The sequence below is a fragment of the Otolemur garnettii genome, unplaced genomic scaffold (assembly GCF_000181295.1).
Source record: "Otolemur garnettii isolate 467f Iridium unplaced genomic scaffold, OtoGar3 scaffold00013, whole genome shotgun sequence".
Lineage (NCBI taxonomy): Eukaryota > Metazoa > Chordata > Mammalia > Primates > Galagidae > Otolemur > Otolemur garnettii.
In genome coordinates, this window is record NW_003852408.1 from 8,440,417 (window position 1) to 8,456,790 (window position 16,374).

General features: G+C 34.5%; 1 protein-coding gene across 1 annotated transcript in view; it reads left to right on the top strand.

Annotated features, from left to right (window-relative positions):
* CUL3 (cullin 3) overlaps nt 1-16,374 on the top strand; it is a 108,969-nt gene that overhangs the window by 86,928 nt on the left and 5,667 nt on the right. The window contains exon 14 of the mRNA XM_003784897.3: nt 14,188-14,374. Coding sequence (XP_003784945.1) covers nt 14,188-14,374 — 187 coding nt within the window. The remainder of the gene's footprint in view (nt 1-14,187; nt 14,375-16,374) is intronic.

A 16,374-nucleotide genomic window follows, 5' to 3' on the forward strand; every position in this document is an offset into this window, starting at 1 on the left:
TGATGACTTCCAGGAATCCTGGGGTTGAGTCTTTGGGGTTCTCTAAGTATAAGATCATGTCATCAGCAAAGAGGGAGAGTTTAACCTTCTCTGCTCCCGTTTGAATGCCCTTTATTTCCTTTTCTTGCCTAATTGTATTGGCTAGAACTTTCAGCACTATGTTGAATAATAATGGCGACAGAGGACAACTTTGTCTGGTTTCAGTTCTAAGTGGAAAAGCTTTCAGTTTTATTCCATTCAGTAAGATATTAGCTGTGGGTTTGTCATAGACAGCTTCCATCAGTTTAAGAAATGTGCCACCTTTGCCTATACTCTTCAGGGTTTTGATTAGAAAAGGATGCTGGATTTTATCGAATGGGTTTTCTGCATCTGTTGAGAGGATTATATGGTCTTTGTTTTTGCTTCTGTTGATATGGTGAATAATGTTTACGGACTTGGTTTTAAACCAGCCTTGCATCCCTGTGATGAAACCTACTTGATTATTATGTATGACTTTTTGATGATAAGCTGTAATCTATTGACTAGGATTTTGTTGAGAATTTTTGCCTTTATATTCTTTAGTGAAATTGGTCTGAAGTTCTCCTTTTTAGTTGGGTCTTTTCTTGGTTTTGGTATCCAGGGTGATGTTTGCTTCATAGAACCTGTTGGGGAAGATTCCTTTCTCCTTAAGTTTTTGGAATAATTTCTGCAGTATGGGAATAAGCTCTTCTTTAAAGGTTTGATAGAATTCTGGTGTGAAGCCGTCTGGACCAGGGCATTTTTTCCTTGGGAGATTTTTTATTGTTTCTTTGATCTCAGTGCTTGAAATTGGTCTGTTCCAGATATCTGTATCTTCCTGGCTTAGTCCAGGGGGAGGGTGTGATTCCAAATATTGATCCATTTCCTTCACATTGTCAAATTTCTGAGCATAAAGTTTCTAGGAGTATTCAGAGGTAATTTTTTATATCTCTGTGGCATCAGTTGATATTTCCCTTTTATCATTTCTGATTGAGGTTACTAGAGAGTTACTTTTCTATTTACAGTTAGTCTGGCCAAAGGTTTATCTATTTTATTTATTTCTTCAAAAAACCAACTCCTTGTTTCATTAATTTTCTCAATGATACTTTTGTTTTCAATTTTATTGATCTCTGATTTAATTTTGGATATTTCTTTTCTTCTGCTGGGCTTAGGCTTAGATGGTTCTTCATTTTCCAATTCCATAAAATGGCTTGTGATTTTGTTGATGGCACTCCTCTTTCTGTTTTTCGAATGTAGGCATCTAAAGTGATAAATTTTCCTCTCAGGACTGCTTTTGCAGTATCCCACAGGTTTTGGTAGCTTGTGTCTTCATTGTTGTTATGCTCAAGGGAGTTACTGATTTCCTCTTTTATTTTTTCCTTGCACCCAACTGTCATTCAGCATAAGGTTGTTTAATTTCCATGACTTTGTGTGGGGTTGAATGTTGTTGTTGGAGTTGAGTTCCACCTTTTGGTCTGAGAAGTTACAAGGTAAAATTTCAATACTTTTTATTCTGTTGAAGTCTGTTTTGTGTCCTAGTATATGATCAATTTTGGAGAATGTTCCATGGGGCGAGGAGAAGAATGTATATTCTTTATCTTTGGGATGGAGTGTTCTGTATACGTATATGAAGCACAGTTATTCTAGTTCCTTATATCTTTGTTTAATTTCTGTTTAGAGCCTCTTGCTAGCTCTGTGAGAGGAGTATTAAAGTTCCCTATTAACACCATAATAACAGGGGTGTTAAGTCTGCAGTAAAGTCTGTTTTCAAGCATTTAAAGTTGGTGCGTAAATATTTAGAATTGAAATGTCTTATTGTATTTTTCCCTTGACCAATACGAAGTGATCATCTTTGTCTGTTTTGACTTTAGTTGCTTTAAATCCACATGTATCTGAAAATAAGATTGCAACCCATCTTTTCTTCTGGATTCCAGTTGCAATTGTCTTCCAACCCTTAACTCTTGAGTTTTAATTTGTCTTTTGAGGCTAGGTGTGTTTCCTGCAGACAGCAAATGGATGGCTTGTGATTTTTAATCCAGTCAGCCAATGTATGCCTCTTCAGTGGGGAATTCGAGCCATTAACATTTATTGAGATACTTGATAAGTGTGGTGGAGTTCTGTTCATCTTATTTTGTGAAACTCTATTGCTTAGTTTTGTCTTTTGCATCATTGTGGAAGCTGGGTTCTGTCCTTTAATTTCTGGGTGCTTACTTTGCTGGTGGTCCACTGTGATGGTCAGTATGTAGAACAGGTTGAAGTATTTCCTGTACATCTGGTGTTGTGGCAATGTTTGTATATCAGAAAAAGATTTGATTTCTCCATCAGTTGTAAACCTTAGCTTAGTGGGATGTAGAATTCTGGGCTGGATATTATTCTGTTTAAGTAGATTAAAAGTAATTGACCATTGTCTTCTTGCTTGAAAAGTTTCCTTAGAGAAGTTTGCAGTCACCCTGATGGATTTCCCCGTGTAGGTCAATTGGCACTTAACTCTTACAACTCAGATGTTCGAATCCTTCATAAAGTCCCATAATTCTGTCAGTGAACATTCTGCTTTCTCTCTCTTCTTTTCTGCCTCTTTAACTATCTGAGTATCTCAAGAGCTTTGTCCTCTACCTCTGAGATTCTTTCTTCTGCATGGTTTGATCTGTTGTTGATACTTTCTATTGCATCTTTAAGTTCCCTAATTGACTGCTTCAATTCCTTTAGCTCTGCTATATCCTTTCTATATTCTTCATATCATTCATCTCTTATTTGATTGTTTTTGGATTTCCTTTTGGTTATTTTCCACTATATAAGCAATTTTATTCATTGTTTCCTTCATTTCCATCAATGTTTTCATCATCTGTATTTTAAATTTCCCATCTGTCATTTCTAACATTTCTTTATAGGTGGAATCCTCTCCAGTAGCTACCTCACAGTACTTCAGGGGGTTGCTCTGGATTGGTTTTTCATGTTGCCAGGATTTTTCTGCTGATTATTCCTCATGAGTGTTTTCTTTTATCTGTTTCCTTGCCCTAATTTTCCTTTCATTGCCCTAATTTTCCTTTCACTTCCTATTGCTCTTAAAGTTACTGTGCTTCTGGCCTAAGGTTTTGATGAGTCCTCTTGGTACAGGGCCAGAAGAATGAGAAGATTGAAGAGCAAGAAGGGGAAAAAGATTTTAAAAGAGAGAGAGAGAGAGAAAGGAGAGGGGCTGAGTAAAAGGGAATATTGACAAAAAGGAGAGGCACAGAAAGAGGGAGACAGGAGTAATATAGTACAGTACGGTACAGTGGTACAGTATGGTACAGTATGGTACTTTGATCCAACCTTAAAAACCCCCCACCTCTGGGGGTGTTGGGTTGGGTGGTTCCCTTGAGGTCAGTAGCTCTTTGCCAGCCAGTTCAGACACAGTACCCCACCTCCACCTAGTAGAGAAGAAAGACAAAATTACTATAAATCAAACCAAAACAGACAAAAAACCTTACAGGATAAAATTGTTGGGAAAACCAAATAATAGGGGCAGAAACACTACTTAAAATGTTGTTCTAATTGTTAAAGAAGGCAACAATGGAAAATTGTATTTAATGTAGAAAAATGAAGTAAGAAAAGAACAAAAAAGAGGGAAAAGAAAAATCTAGAAGGAAAACACTGAAATTTAAAAAAACAAACCACAAACAGAGCAGTATATATATCTTGCTGAATATTGTCTGGGCAGCAGTGATCTTCTGGGGTATGAGATGTTAATCACAATGCTGATACAGCTGTACAAGATGGAGACTGGAGGTCTCTGCTGATTTCTCAAACCTTGCAAGGTTGAAGATCTCTCCTCAGTCCACTTAAAAGAAATTTTAAACTGTTAAACTTTGGCTAAGCAGAAGCTTTCCCAGGAAAGGCCTTGTCGTTGGGATCTCTCCTGAAGTGGCTGCCCGCTTATCCAGTAGGCCAAAACCAGTCTTACTCTTATGCCCCTGAGGGCCAAGGTTGTAATCTGCTAAACACTGAAATCCCCCCTCTTCCCCAGCATCTAAATCTCTGCCTTTGGGCTGCTTAGTCACTACCGTGTTTCCCCAAAAATAAGACACTGTCTTATATTTATTTTTTCTCAAGAAGACACACTAGGGCTTATTTTCAAAGGATGTCTTATTTTTATTAAGTATAATACAACAATTTACATTTATTCAAATACAATTAAGTCATCTTCTTCTGGATCCTGACATGGGGAGCTGACCTTATTGGTGGGGCTGGTGCTACTGATCCTTGAACTCTTTCCCCTAGCCATTAGCACATGTGCAATACGATGGCTGCAGATTGCGGTTACCATGCAAGTGCGAACAGCTCGGAGAAAGGAGCCGAGGCAGATAAAAGGTATTGCAGACTTCCTTACCACTGCCCCAAAATGCATGGTGTGGAAATGCCCATCACTAGGTCTTATTATAGGGGTAGGGCTTATATTTAACAAAGGCATAGAAATCCTGCTCGGGCTTATTTTTGGGGTAGGTCTTATTTTCAAGGAAACATGGTAGATTACATACCCTAGGTCTCCAGCCAATCCTGGTGCTGGGACCCTGAGGGCAGAGGCTGCAAGGGGCAGTTCTCGCACAGTGGGTGCTCAGGCAGCCCATAGCCAAACAATATTAGCTCTGTTCTGACTCAGTAACTCAGTCAGGGCCCTAGACGATGCTTAAAGTCATCCATACTCTGGCCCAAGGTAAATCAACCAAGTCCCCAAATCCGAAAAGACAAAACAACCCACAGGTAAGGCCTTCACTTTTTGCAGTCTTGCTGTTGCTATAGTTATAGCTGTGGGCAGCCTCTGACCAAACAAACAGCACACTACCACTTGCCAGTTCTCCACTGCTTTTGTCCTCCTTGTGGGGTCCAGAGCCTCTAGCTATCTCCCAGTGTCCCCAAAGGGATGTTTTAGGGCAGATCCCACCAGCCAGAGTTGCCGAGAGTCTTATCTTCACAATGCTCAGTTGCAAAGAAGCTGTTACTGGGCTGCCATCTTGCTCCTCCCCGTCGATTCTTACTTACTAAGTTTAAAGTTAAGGAAATGAGCAAACATTTTGAAAGGTTCCAGAATAACTGCCATATTTTTGCTTAATTAGACAGTTTTTTATCTGCAGGTAAACATAAGAAAAATATGTAAGTTTGGAATTATAAGGGCAATAGGATTAAATTCTTGGCCTGTTTTTAAACATTTTTCATTTTTAATTATTATGGGTGTAAAATATTTGTATATCTTTATAGGGTATATATAATGTTTTGATACAGGCATACAAAGTAAATGAATCCAATCAGGGAAATTGAGGTATCCCTAACATTAGACATTTTAACAGTTCTTTGTGTTAGGAACATACCAATTCCACTTTTTTAGTTGCTTTATACCCTAACCTATTGTTGATTTCAGTCACTTTATTGTGATGTCAAATATTGTTCATTCAAACTATATTTGTACATTCCCATTTTATTTCTCTCTCCTTGCTACCTTTCCCTTTACCAGTTATCTGTTAACTAATTTTACTCTGTGTATCCATAAGATCAATTGCTTTTAATATTTAGCTGCCACATATGAGTGAGACTATGAGAGCTTTGTCTTTCTGTACTTACCATAATGTTTTCCAGTTCCATGTATGTTGTTGTAAATAACAGGATTTCATTCTTTCTGTGGCTATATAACATTGCATTGTGTATATGTACCACAATTTCTCTATCTATTCATCCGTTGATGGACTCTTAGGTTGATTCCATTATCTTGGCTGTTGTGAAAAGTGCTGTAGTAAACACGCAAACTTCTTTTTAGACATACTGAATTTCCCTCCTTTGTGGTGGGATTGCTGTGTCATATGGTAGTTCTGTTTTCAGTTTTCTGAGGAACTTCCATACTGTCTTCCTTCACTAATTTGCATTTCCCCAACAGGGTACAGGGGTTTCCCTTTCTCCACATCCACAGCAGTGTTCATTATTGCCTATATTTTTGATAAAAGCCATTTTCACAAATGATATCTCATTGTAGTTTTGATTTGCATTTTTCTGATGAATAATGATGTTGAGCCTTTTTTTCATATAACCGGTTGGCCATTTTTTGAGAAAACTCTATTCAGATCTTTTGCCCATTTTTAAATCAGATTATGTGATTTTTCCCTATCAGGATTTTGGAACTGCTTAATATATTCTAGTTTTAATGCCTGTCAGAGGATAGTTTACAGATGTTCTTACATTTTAAGAGTTTTCTCTTCCCTTTTTTTATTGTTTCTTTTGCTGTGCAGAAGCTTTTTCTTTGATGTGATCTCATGTGTCTAATTTTGCTGTGGTTCCCTGTGCTTTAAAAAAAAAAAAAAAGTCCTTGCCCAGACCAGTCACCTAAAGTGTAGTGTTTCTGCAGTGTTTTCTTTTAATACTTTTAACAGTTTCTAGTCTTAGGTTTAAATCTTAAATTCATTTGATTTGATTTTTGTGTATGGTAAGAGAATAAGAGTCTACTTTGATTCTTCTGCTCATGGATATGCAGTTTTCCCATTCTTGACACTTTTGTTAAGGATAAGTTCGCTAAAGATATGTGGATTTATTTCTGTGTTCTCTGTTCCATTGATCAGTCTCTGTGTTTATGTTAATACCATACTGTTTTTGTTACTATAGCTCTGTATTGTAAATTGAAGTCAAGTAGGATGATTGCTCTGGTTTTGTTCTTTACACCCAGGATGGCCTTGACTATTCTAGGTCTATTGTGGTTCCATACAAATTTTAGAATTATTATTTCTGTTCCTTTAAAAAATACCCTTGGTATTTTGATGGAGATTGCATTGAATCTGTAGATTGCTTTGAGTTAAATGAACAGTATAACAACATTGGAGCTTTCAGCCCATAAGCCATCTTTCCTTTTTTGTGTGTGTCGTCTTCATTTTCTTTCATCAGTGTTTTGTAGTTTGCATTTATACAGATTTCTCACTTCTTGGGTTACATTTATTCCTAAGTATTTTATTTGTACCTATTATAAATGATACTACTTTCTTGGTTTCCTTTTCAGATCATTTACTGTTGACATATTGAAATATTACTGATTTTAGTATATTGATTTTGTATTCTGCAGCTTTACTAAATATATCGCTTCTCACAGTTTTGGGGTAGGGTTTTTAGGTTTTTTGATGTATACGATCTTATCTGCAAACAAGGATAACTTGACTTCTTCCTTTCCAGTCTGCTCTTTATATTCTTTCATCTGACTTCGTCTTAGCTAGAACTTCTGGTACTGTGTTGAATAACAGTGGTTGAAAGTAGGTATCCTTGTCTTGTTCCAGTTCCAGATCTTAGAGTAAAGGCTTTTAGTTTTTTCCCATATAGTAGGATATTAGCTATGGCTCTGTTGTAAATGGCTTTTATCTTGTTTAGGTTAAAGTTCTTTCTATGCCCAGTTTTTTTTTGGAGAATTTTTATCATGAAGGGATGTTGGATTTTATTGAACACTTTTTCAGCATCACTTGAAATGAATATATTATTGTCCTTAATTCTTTTGTGTGATGTATCACATTGATTGATTTGCATGTGATGAACCATCCTTGCTTCTCTAGGATGACTCCCACTTGATAATCTTTTTAATGTATTGTTAAATTTGGTTGCTAGTATTTTGTTGATAATTTTTTCTTTAGAGATAGTGGTCTGTAGTGTTTTTGGTTGTAGCTTTACCTGGTTTTGCTATCAGGATGATAAAGGCCTTGTAGAATGTGTTTGGAAATATCCCCTCTTCCTCAGTTTTTTGGAATAATTTTAGTAGGATTGGTATTAGTTTCTTCTTTGAATACTTGGTAGAATTTAGCTGTGAAACCATCAGGTCCCATGTTTTTCTGTTACAGGAAACATTTTATTATTCCTTCTATCTCATTACTTATTATTAGTTTATTCAAGTTTTAGATTTCTTCCTGGCTGTAATAATACTGGATTTCTGAAGTATTAGTTATAATATCTCCTTTTTTATGCCTGATTTTATTTATTTGGGTCTTCTCTCTTGCTGTCTTAGTGTGGCTAAAGGTGTGTCTGTTTTTATCTTTTTGCAAAACAGATTTTTTGTTTTGTTGATCTTTTGTATTTTTTTTTGTTTCATTTTCATTTATTCCTGCTCTGATCTTATTTTCTTTTTTCCTTCTACTAGTTTTAGGTTTGTTTTCTTGTTTTTCTTTTAGTAGTTATTTGAAATGTATTATTTGTTTGTTTGATCCTTTTCTGCTTTTTTGATGTAGGCACTTTTTTCTTAATTGCTTCATTGACTCACTGGTCATTGAAGATCGTATTCTTTAATTTCCATGCATTTGTGTATTCTCCAGTGTTCTTCTTACTATTGGTTTTTAGTTTTATTCTAATGTGTCCAGAGAAAAATACTTGGTATGCTTTCAATTTTTTTTGAGACTTATTTTGTATGGACCTATTTTAATTTCACTTCCATACTCCCATTTATATGGTATATGTAATTAAGAGATGGCCATTTCTTTGTGATATCCTTAAAGAAAATGATAGAAATCTGGGTATCTAGTGGCTAAGTTAAGAAATTATTCTAATTTATTTTTAGGTGGGTCTTACCTAGAGAAGAACTTTGATTTTCAAGCATAAGTTACATGATCAAGTTCCAAGAATGCTGATTAAACAAGCATTGGGTACATTATTCAGACATTACAAAGTTTTTCAAATAGACACAAGTAAATTATCTGTAACAGCTGCCTTTGATTGGTAATTTTTAATCTGCAGCTCTCGTGGATAATATATTTTAAGTAAAATAAGCTACTTGAAAATGCTAGGTTTTCAGAGTTCTGGTTTATAAAGAACTGGTAAAAATAATGGGATAAGCAAAAATAAAAATTAATTTTCCAAACTGTTACTGAAATTACAAATCTTAGTTCTTCAAGCTTACTTATTCTTTTCCCAACCAGTTTGGAAAAAGAAAACGTAAACAGTTTCTCATATTTTAAAAATTTAAGTTAAATCATAAACCAAAAGCCTGAGCATAGTGTGTCTACAATATTCTTTATCTTTTCAGTAAGGTAGTATAAGGTGGTATATGAGTTATTCAGTGCCACAGAACAAAACTCAAAACTTAGTGATTTAAAACAACCAGTGACGGTTTATCATCTCTTGTGGATTCTCTGAGTTAGGGCTTCAGAGGGGACTCTGTTAGGTGGTTCTGGCTTGACAGGGGGTCTTTCATGAAGTTGCATTTACGTGTCAGTTATCTAACAGTTTATTGCTGGAGAACACACTTCCTTGGATGCTCAGATAGCTGGCAAGTTCATTTTAGATGTTGGTAAGAGGACTTAGTTTTTTTCCACAAGGACCTTTCCATATTGCTGTTTGATTCTCCTTGAATCCCGGTAGCTAGCTTTTCCCAGAGTGAGCAATCCAAGAGACCCAGGCAGAAGCCACTGTGTCTTTATGGCCTAGGCTTGGAAGTCACACGCTGTTACCTCATTTTCTTGATCACCCTTGTCATCCCTGATAGAGAAAGAGGACTACATGTAGATAAGCTATACCAGGATCATTACAAACTATCATAGAAGCTGGCTACAGCAGGTGGTTGTAGTGTTAAATTTGGTCCACAGTAGTCAGGCTGCTGAGTCCTTTTCTTCTTTTGATATATTTTTTGAATGACTAAAGATAAATTTATTGGGATTTAGACCAGTTAAACGTACGAAATATGTACCCTGGTGGTCTATACCCTGGATTTTAGTTTTTGAAAGAGCTAGGTATAGATAATATTAATATGTATTTTTCTTAATGTTCTTGGTTATACTTTTTAAAATTTTGAGAATGAGTCTAATTATAAAAGCTAATTTTAGCAATATTAGGTGGGAGATAGTAGAATTTAAATAGGAAACATTAAAGAGTGATATTTAGTATTTAATCAAGAATTTATAACAATAATGACATAACTTCACAATACAGATCAGTTAGAAGTACAAAGAGAAATAGATAATTCTGTAGTCACAGAATTCGCTTACAAATTTGCTGGCTAACCAGTTACAAAGCTGGTTGTTGAAGGTTTGAATAACAAAATTAGCAAGTCAAAATTGAAAGCCATATAAAGAATTTGAACTCAGAAAGCAAAATACCTGTATTTTGCTCTTGGGAAATATTTGCGGCCAGCATAACTTTATTACTAAAAGTGAACAGGGAAAACATAAAAAATAAGAGAAAGTTATAGGTTATTCAACATAAAAGCATAAATAAAGTAATAGCAAGTTATACTCAGCAGTATATTGAAAGAATAATGCACTGTGCACAGATAGGCTTTATCTCTGGAGTACAAAGAAGGGTCTTCACATTAGGACATTCATTGAAAAGATAATTATTAAAGTATTGTAGTCATTTTAAGAATAAGCAGTTGCTAATGCCAGACACCATTTTCTGGGGAAAACTAATTATTTCTACACATGCCAAAATGCATTTGAAAAAAGTCAGTCTCTTTGTTTCTCGAGTAAGGGACTCTTGGCTACCTGAGAATAGAACAAAATGCCCTCAGTGTTAAAGGATTGTATCTGATGAAACAGTTCAGCATAATAATAGTTGGTGGTGAAATACTAGACACTTTCTTATTCAAGTTAGGAGCAAGTTATGGACGCCTGTCTTTACTATTAGTATTCTGCCTTCCTCTGCAGGTCCTAACTAATAAACTAAGAAAAGAAAAAAACTAAATTTCTAAATATAAGGGAGGAATTAAAAAGCAATTGATACTTTATAAACTGTCATCTGGCAAAAGCAGTAATGAGAAACCGTTCTTTCTGAAAAGAGTTCTGTTACCTTTTCTATAAATTAGCATTAATCAATAGATGACATGAAGAAAGGGCTATTTTATCAAGAACCACCATAAAAAAGAACAATATGATTATTTGTAGCAACATGGATGGAACTGCAGGTTATTAAGTGAAATAAGCCAGGCACTGAAAGACAGATGTATATTCTCATTCATATGCAGAAGCTAAAAAAATTGATCACATGTAGGTTGAGAGTGGAATGTGTTATAGCAGAGGTTGGGAAGTGGCTGAGAAGAAAGGATGGTTAATGAGTAGAAACATTAAATTAATAGAAGGAATAATAAGTTCTGATCTTCAATGGAAGAGTTACATAGCTATAGTTAACAATAACCTGTCGTATATTTCAAAATAGCTAGAAGAGAAGACTTGAACTCTTGCCACCCACCACACAGAAAAGATAAATACTCCAAATGGTGGGTACCTTAAATACCCTGACTTGATCATTACCTGTCTGTGCAAGTAACAAGATTTCATGTGTACCCCATAAATATGTACAAATACAATGTATCAATTAAAAAAAATCCACCTAGGAATTATTCTAGCAAGGAATGTAAACATATGACTTACACCAAGAAGATAATAAAAGTGAAAGAATATCAAATGATAAAGGTACCTCAATGGGAAGATGACATATTATAAGGGTGCCATTTTCTTAAGTAACCTATAAATTGAATTGAATGAAATTCTAATCAAAATCCCCCAAGGTTTTTTGTTTTTAAATACTTGACAAGCTGATCCCAGAATTCATCTGGATGAGAAAATATGTAAAAATAGCAAAATTTATTTTGGAAGGGGAGGAGTCTTGGGTGGGAAAGCCCAGTGAGAAGGGAAGGAATTTATCCAAATACCAGAACATACCTTAAAGTTATTTTTAAAATGCATAGACAGATAACTCATTTGAAGAAAATAAGACTTCAGAAGCAGATTGATACATTTGTGGGTGTTGTTAGGGATGTGATAAATTTGTCTTTTTCTAATTAACTTGATTAAAATAATTGTTTTATTTTGGGGAATGGGAGGAGTAATATGGTAGTATTAGTACCATAAGTTGTATATATTATTTCAGATACAAAATCAAATTGCAGGTAATGTGAAATCTAAATAAAAGCACAATTCTGTAAAATAATAGAAGAACATACAGTTTGTTGATAATCCTAATTTGAGAAAGGTCTTTATAGAAAAAAAAAATCTATTACAGAAACCATAAGGTAAAACACTGATAGATTTAACCACACAAAAAGTAATAAATCATCTATATGATGAAATATCTTAAATTAAAAGATAAAGAGGCTAGAATAAATTATTTGTAACTTGTAACAAAATTGAAAAACAGGCCGGGCACAGTGTCTCACACCTGTATTCCTAACATTCTGGAGGCCAACATGGATTAATTGCTTGAGCTCTGGAGTTGGAGAACAGTCTGAGCAAGAACAGACCCTACCTCTAAATTAGCTGGGTGTTGTGGCAGGTGCATGTAATCTCAGCTACTCAGGAGACTGAGGCAAGAAGATCACTTGAGCTTAAGAGTTTGAGGTTGCTGTGAGCTGTGATGGTACAGCACTCTACTGAGGGTGTCAAAGTGAGTCTCAGAAAAAACAAAATTGGAAACCATAAGGTATAAATGTACAAATAAGTCAGTTTGAAAACATCAAGTAGAAAACCATGCAAGGAATATGAATGAAAAACATAGAAAAGTTACAGATATTCTGTAAATATAAAAAGATTCTCTCCTCTATGACCATGGAAAGTATAAATGAAAATAATGAGACATCACTTCAAGCCCAGTAGACAAAAGAAAAAGTCTGATGTTGAGGAGGGTGTAGGGGAGTAGATACTCAGATGCTGTTGTTGTTGGGCTAAATCGGTCAATTTGAAAAGAAATCTGTCAGTATCTATCAGGTATAACTTTTAGGAAGTAAATGTGTTTCTAGAAATTTGCTTGAGAAAACTGGCTTTTGTGCTTAAAAGACAGAAATGCATGTACCAACAGAAAACTGAACAAAGTTTTTGTCAAAAAACTCAAATCTCTGTCCATATCCTAATAGAATACTATGGAATTCTCTGATGTCTTTATGTTTACAGGGAAAGTCTGAAGAAATTAATAGAAAAATTCATGTTATGTATTACCTCACTTATGCTCAGGCTGGTCTTAGTGTATAGGAGAATATGTTCACATACATTCATTCCTGTGTGTGTATGTAGATGAGTAGGCAAAAGGCATAGAAGGTACCCTGATGCAGTAGTTCCCTCTAGAATGATCTGTAAGTTTAAAATATCACATAAGAAGGTTTGGTTCTTTGAATATGATTAAAGTGAAATATGTAAATAAGTCAGTTTTAGCATATGTATAATATTACCATCTCCATTCTAATAGCACCTATTTAATATTCTAGGATTAGCATTTGAAATGTTTGAAATGTCTAAAATAAGTAGACATATATATATATATATAAAAACCAGAAATTCTTTGAAGAAGAGGAATATACCTAATCTAATCATTAAAATTTACCTTTCTTGGAATCCTCAACTTACCTGGTAGTTCTTTAGAAAAATTGAAACTGTCGTTCACAGCTCTTGTGGTATAGAGAGAATGATTGTCCAGATTAGTTATTCAGGTCATCTACGTAGCACTATCTTTGTGCCCACTCAGGGCATCAAAGCAATAAATCCTAGTGTGGAGACTTTTAATCTCTATATGCATGTAGGAAATAAATCACACAAGAGAACAATGTGTGATTTTTTTTTTTCTTGCTGTCCCACTGACAGAAAAATGAACTAAAATTTATATGGCATTTTTTCCCAGCTGCTTCCCCCCCCCCCCCCCCAGTATTGTGTTTTATTCATAGCATAATGTGCAGCAAAAGTCAAAATAGCTTTGTTATTTTCATTGTTTAGTGCCAATTTCCAGGCATTTAATTTTTTTTAATTTGGTCATACAGACAGTACCTATAGGTGAACTTGGATTGTAAATTTTAATTGTTTGTTGGAAGGCCTGATCTCAGACTTACTTGGATTTTTCTGTGGAAGAAATTACTTAGCAAAAGAGTAATAAGGGTAAACTTGCAAGGTTGTCATATATTTCAGAATTAGCAGTTATATGTCAGTTAGCCTAAATATTCAAGCAGGTTTCTAATAATCTCTGCTGGGTAACATTTTTAGACTAGGCATTTTGTCTCCTGAAACAAAAGTACATGCCTTTTTAATATTTTATAATTTGAGTCACTCATTCCTCAAGTTTGTTCAAATAATGAGATTTTAGTGACATGTCATAATCAGGGAATCCTTTGTTGCCAATTACTTCTTTAATGGAATTACCTCTGTCTGACTACTGCTTGGCCAATTTACTTGCTGATTAACTAATCTACTTTAATCTTTTAAAGAGTCTAATTATGTCAATCTGATGAAATTTCAGGAAATTCAACAAGAGACAGATATCCCTGAAAGAGAGCTGGTTAGAGCCCTACAGTCCCTCGCCTGTGGTAAACCAACACAGCGGGTTCTTACGAAAGAGCCCAAATCAAAAGAAATAGAAAATGGTCACATATTTACAGTTAATGATCAGTTCACATCCAAACTACACAGAGTCAAGATTCAAACAGGTATCTCCAATTACATTTCTCCTCTTTAAAAAATTATATACATTTTTCATCTATAAAAATTCTGGTCTGTTGGAAAAAATTATTCTGATGCTATATGATACTTAGGTGTAAACAGTACAGTTAGGTGTACTGATATGTGTTTGTATGAAAATGCAATTGAATGCAAGGACAGTAAGCATTTAAAAAAAATATTCACAGTGTGAACAAGGTAATAACTTTCTGTGTGTTTTTCAACTGATGGAATATAATTTTATGAAGCTACTAAAAATTGTTTCTAACTGGATAATTTAACTATTAGTCATTGGAAATCTGTTTTTAAGGCTAATTTACAGATTTTTGAGAATTAAGAATTATATGAAGTTTGATATTTAGATGCAGCAGCTATTTGTGTTTTGTTTCAATTTGTAAAATCTTGAAGCTCATATTATTTCTAATTTAAAAGTAGACATAACACTTAAGCTTTTAGTACACCCTTACTTTTAAGTTGATAATGAAAATCCTATTACATATTTAACATAATGTAAGATGAATTTTTTTATGTGTTTGGGGGGGAAGGGCACTCTTGTTGATGTTTAAATCTAATGCAATTTGCTACCTGTTTTCAAAACTAGTATTAGATAAGCTTCCTGGTGCTAATGTATCCACAGCTAATATATCTGTGTAATAAAACACAGATTGGAAAATAAATACATTTTTTAAATGACTAATTTTCTGATTTAAAAAACTGCATATATAGTACATTAATGCATAAATTACACATATTGTATATTAATGGAAGATATTATCTTTTAAAAATAGTTTTAATGTTAAATATATAATTGATTGCCAGAATATATTGATTCTAGAACTTTATATACATACAGGAATTTATATATACATATATATATGCTTTGTAAAGGCAGGTAGTATCTCTGTTAAAGCCTTGACTCCTTTGTCCCAGTCACAAACTTTTATCATTTTAATATTCATCAACCTAGATTGGATCATGTTTTTGTGACATAAATGTTTATTAAAAATAAAACTATACTAGTGAGTATTATGGAATAAAATTGTTTTCCCCCAGCACAAGGTATGTTACTGTATAGATTTAGGCAGATTAAAGTTTTAGATTTCAAGGCTTCTTCTTATAAATAAGGAGGAAAATATATGATTATACACACACACACACACACACACACACAGGATTAATTAGCCATACTCTGCTTTACCTTAAATATGTAACTGTCTTGTCATCTCAGATTCTATCATGCTGAGCAGTAATGTTATCAGGTGTTGGTATTATCCTCCATAGAAAAAGTAATCTTTTCTTCATGGATTTTTAGATTTTTGCCTTAAGTATGCACTGTTGGGGATGGTTTTTAGGTCATCCTGGCTCTTGCTTGTATTCTAAGTCAAAATTTTCTTTGGGGTGGGAAATACTGTGACCCTGTTCGTTTTAATAAATTGTCAAAAGCTCAGTAGCATAATCAAATGCTGAAGCATTCTGACCTTATCCATTTATGCTACTTTTTACTATATAGCCAGTTTTAGAAGTTCAAGCAAAGAAGTTAAAAAGAATTACTCAAATAACATGGCTTTTAGAAAGAACTAGATTCACTGTGATGTGCAGCAATTGCCAAAGTTGATAGTCTTCACCTTCTCAAACCCTAAAAATCACAGGTAGAAACATGCATTAGCTCCACTGCCTGTGCTAGGCCCTGGGAGTGAGCCCCTGTTCACAGATTAAAACACAGTAATTCAGTACATATCACCATCACAATCTTGCCTTTTATCTTTTTCCATGGATAATAGGACTATACTTATTTAGGTGAGCAAATTCAGATGGACCAAAGAAATTATTTAAATAGTTTCTTTTTTTCCCTACAACTTTTAAGATGTATTCAAATCCATAGCAAAGGTGAAAAACACTGTAAATGGACATCAGTATAGCCATGATCTTTGTTTACCAGTCAGTAAAATTTTGCCACACTTGTGCTTTGTTTTTCTCTCCATGCCCCCCC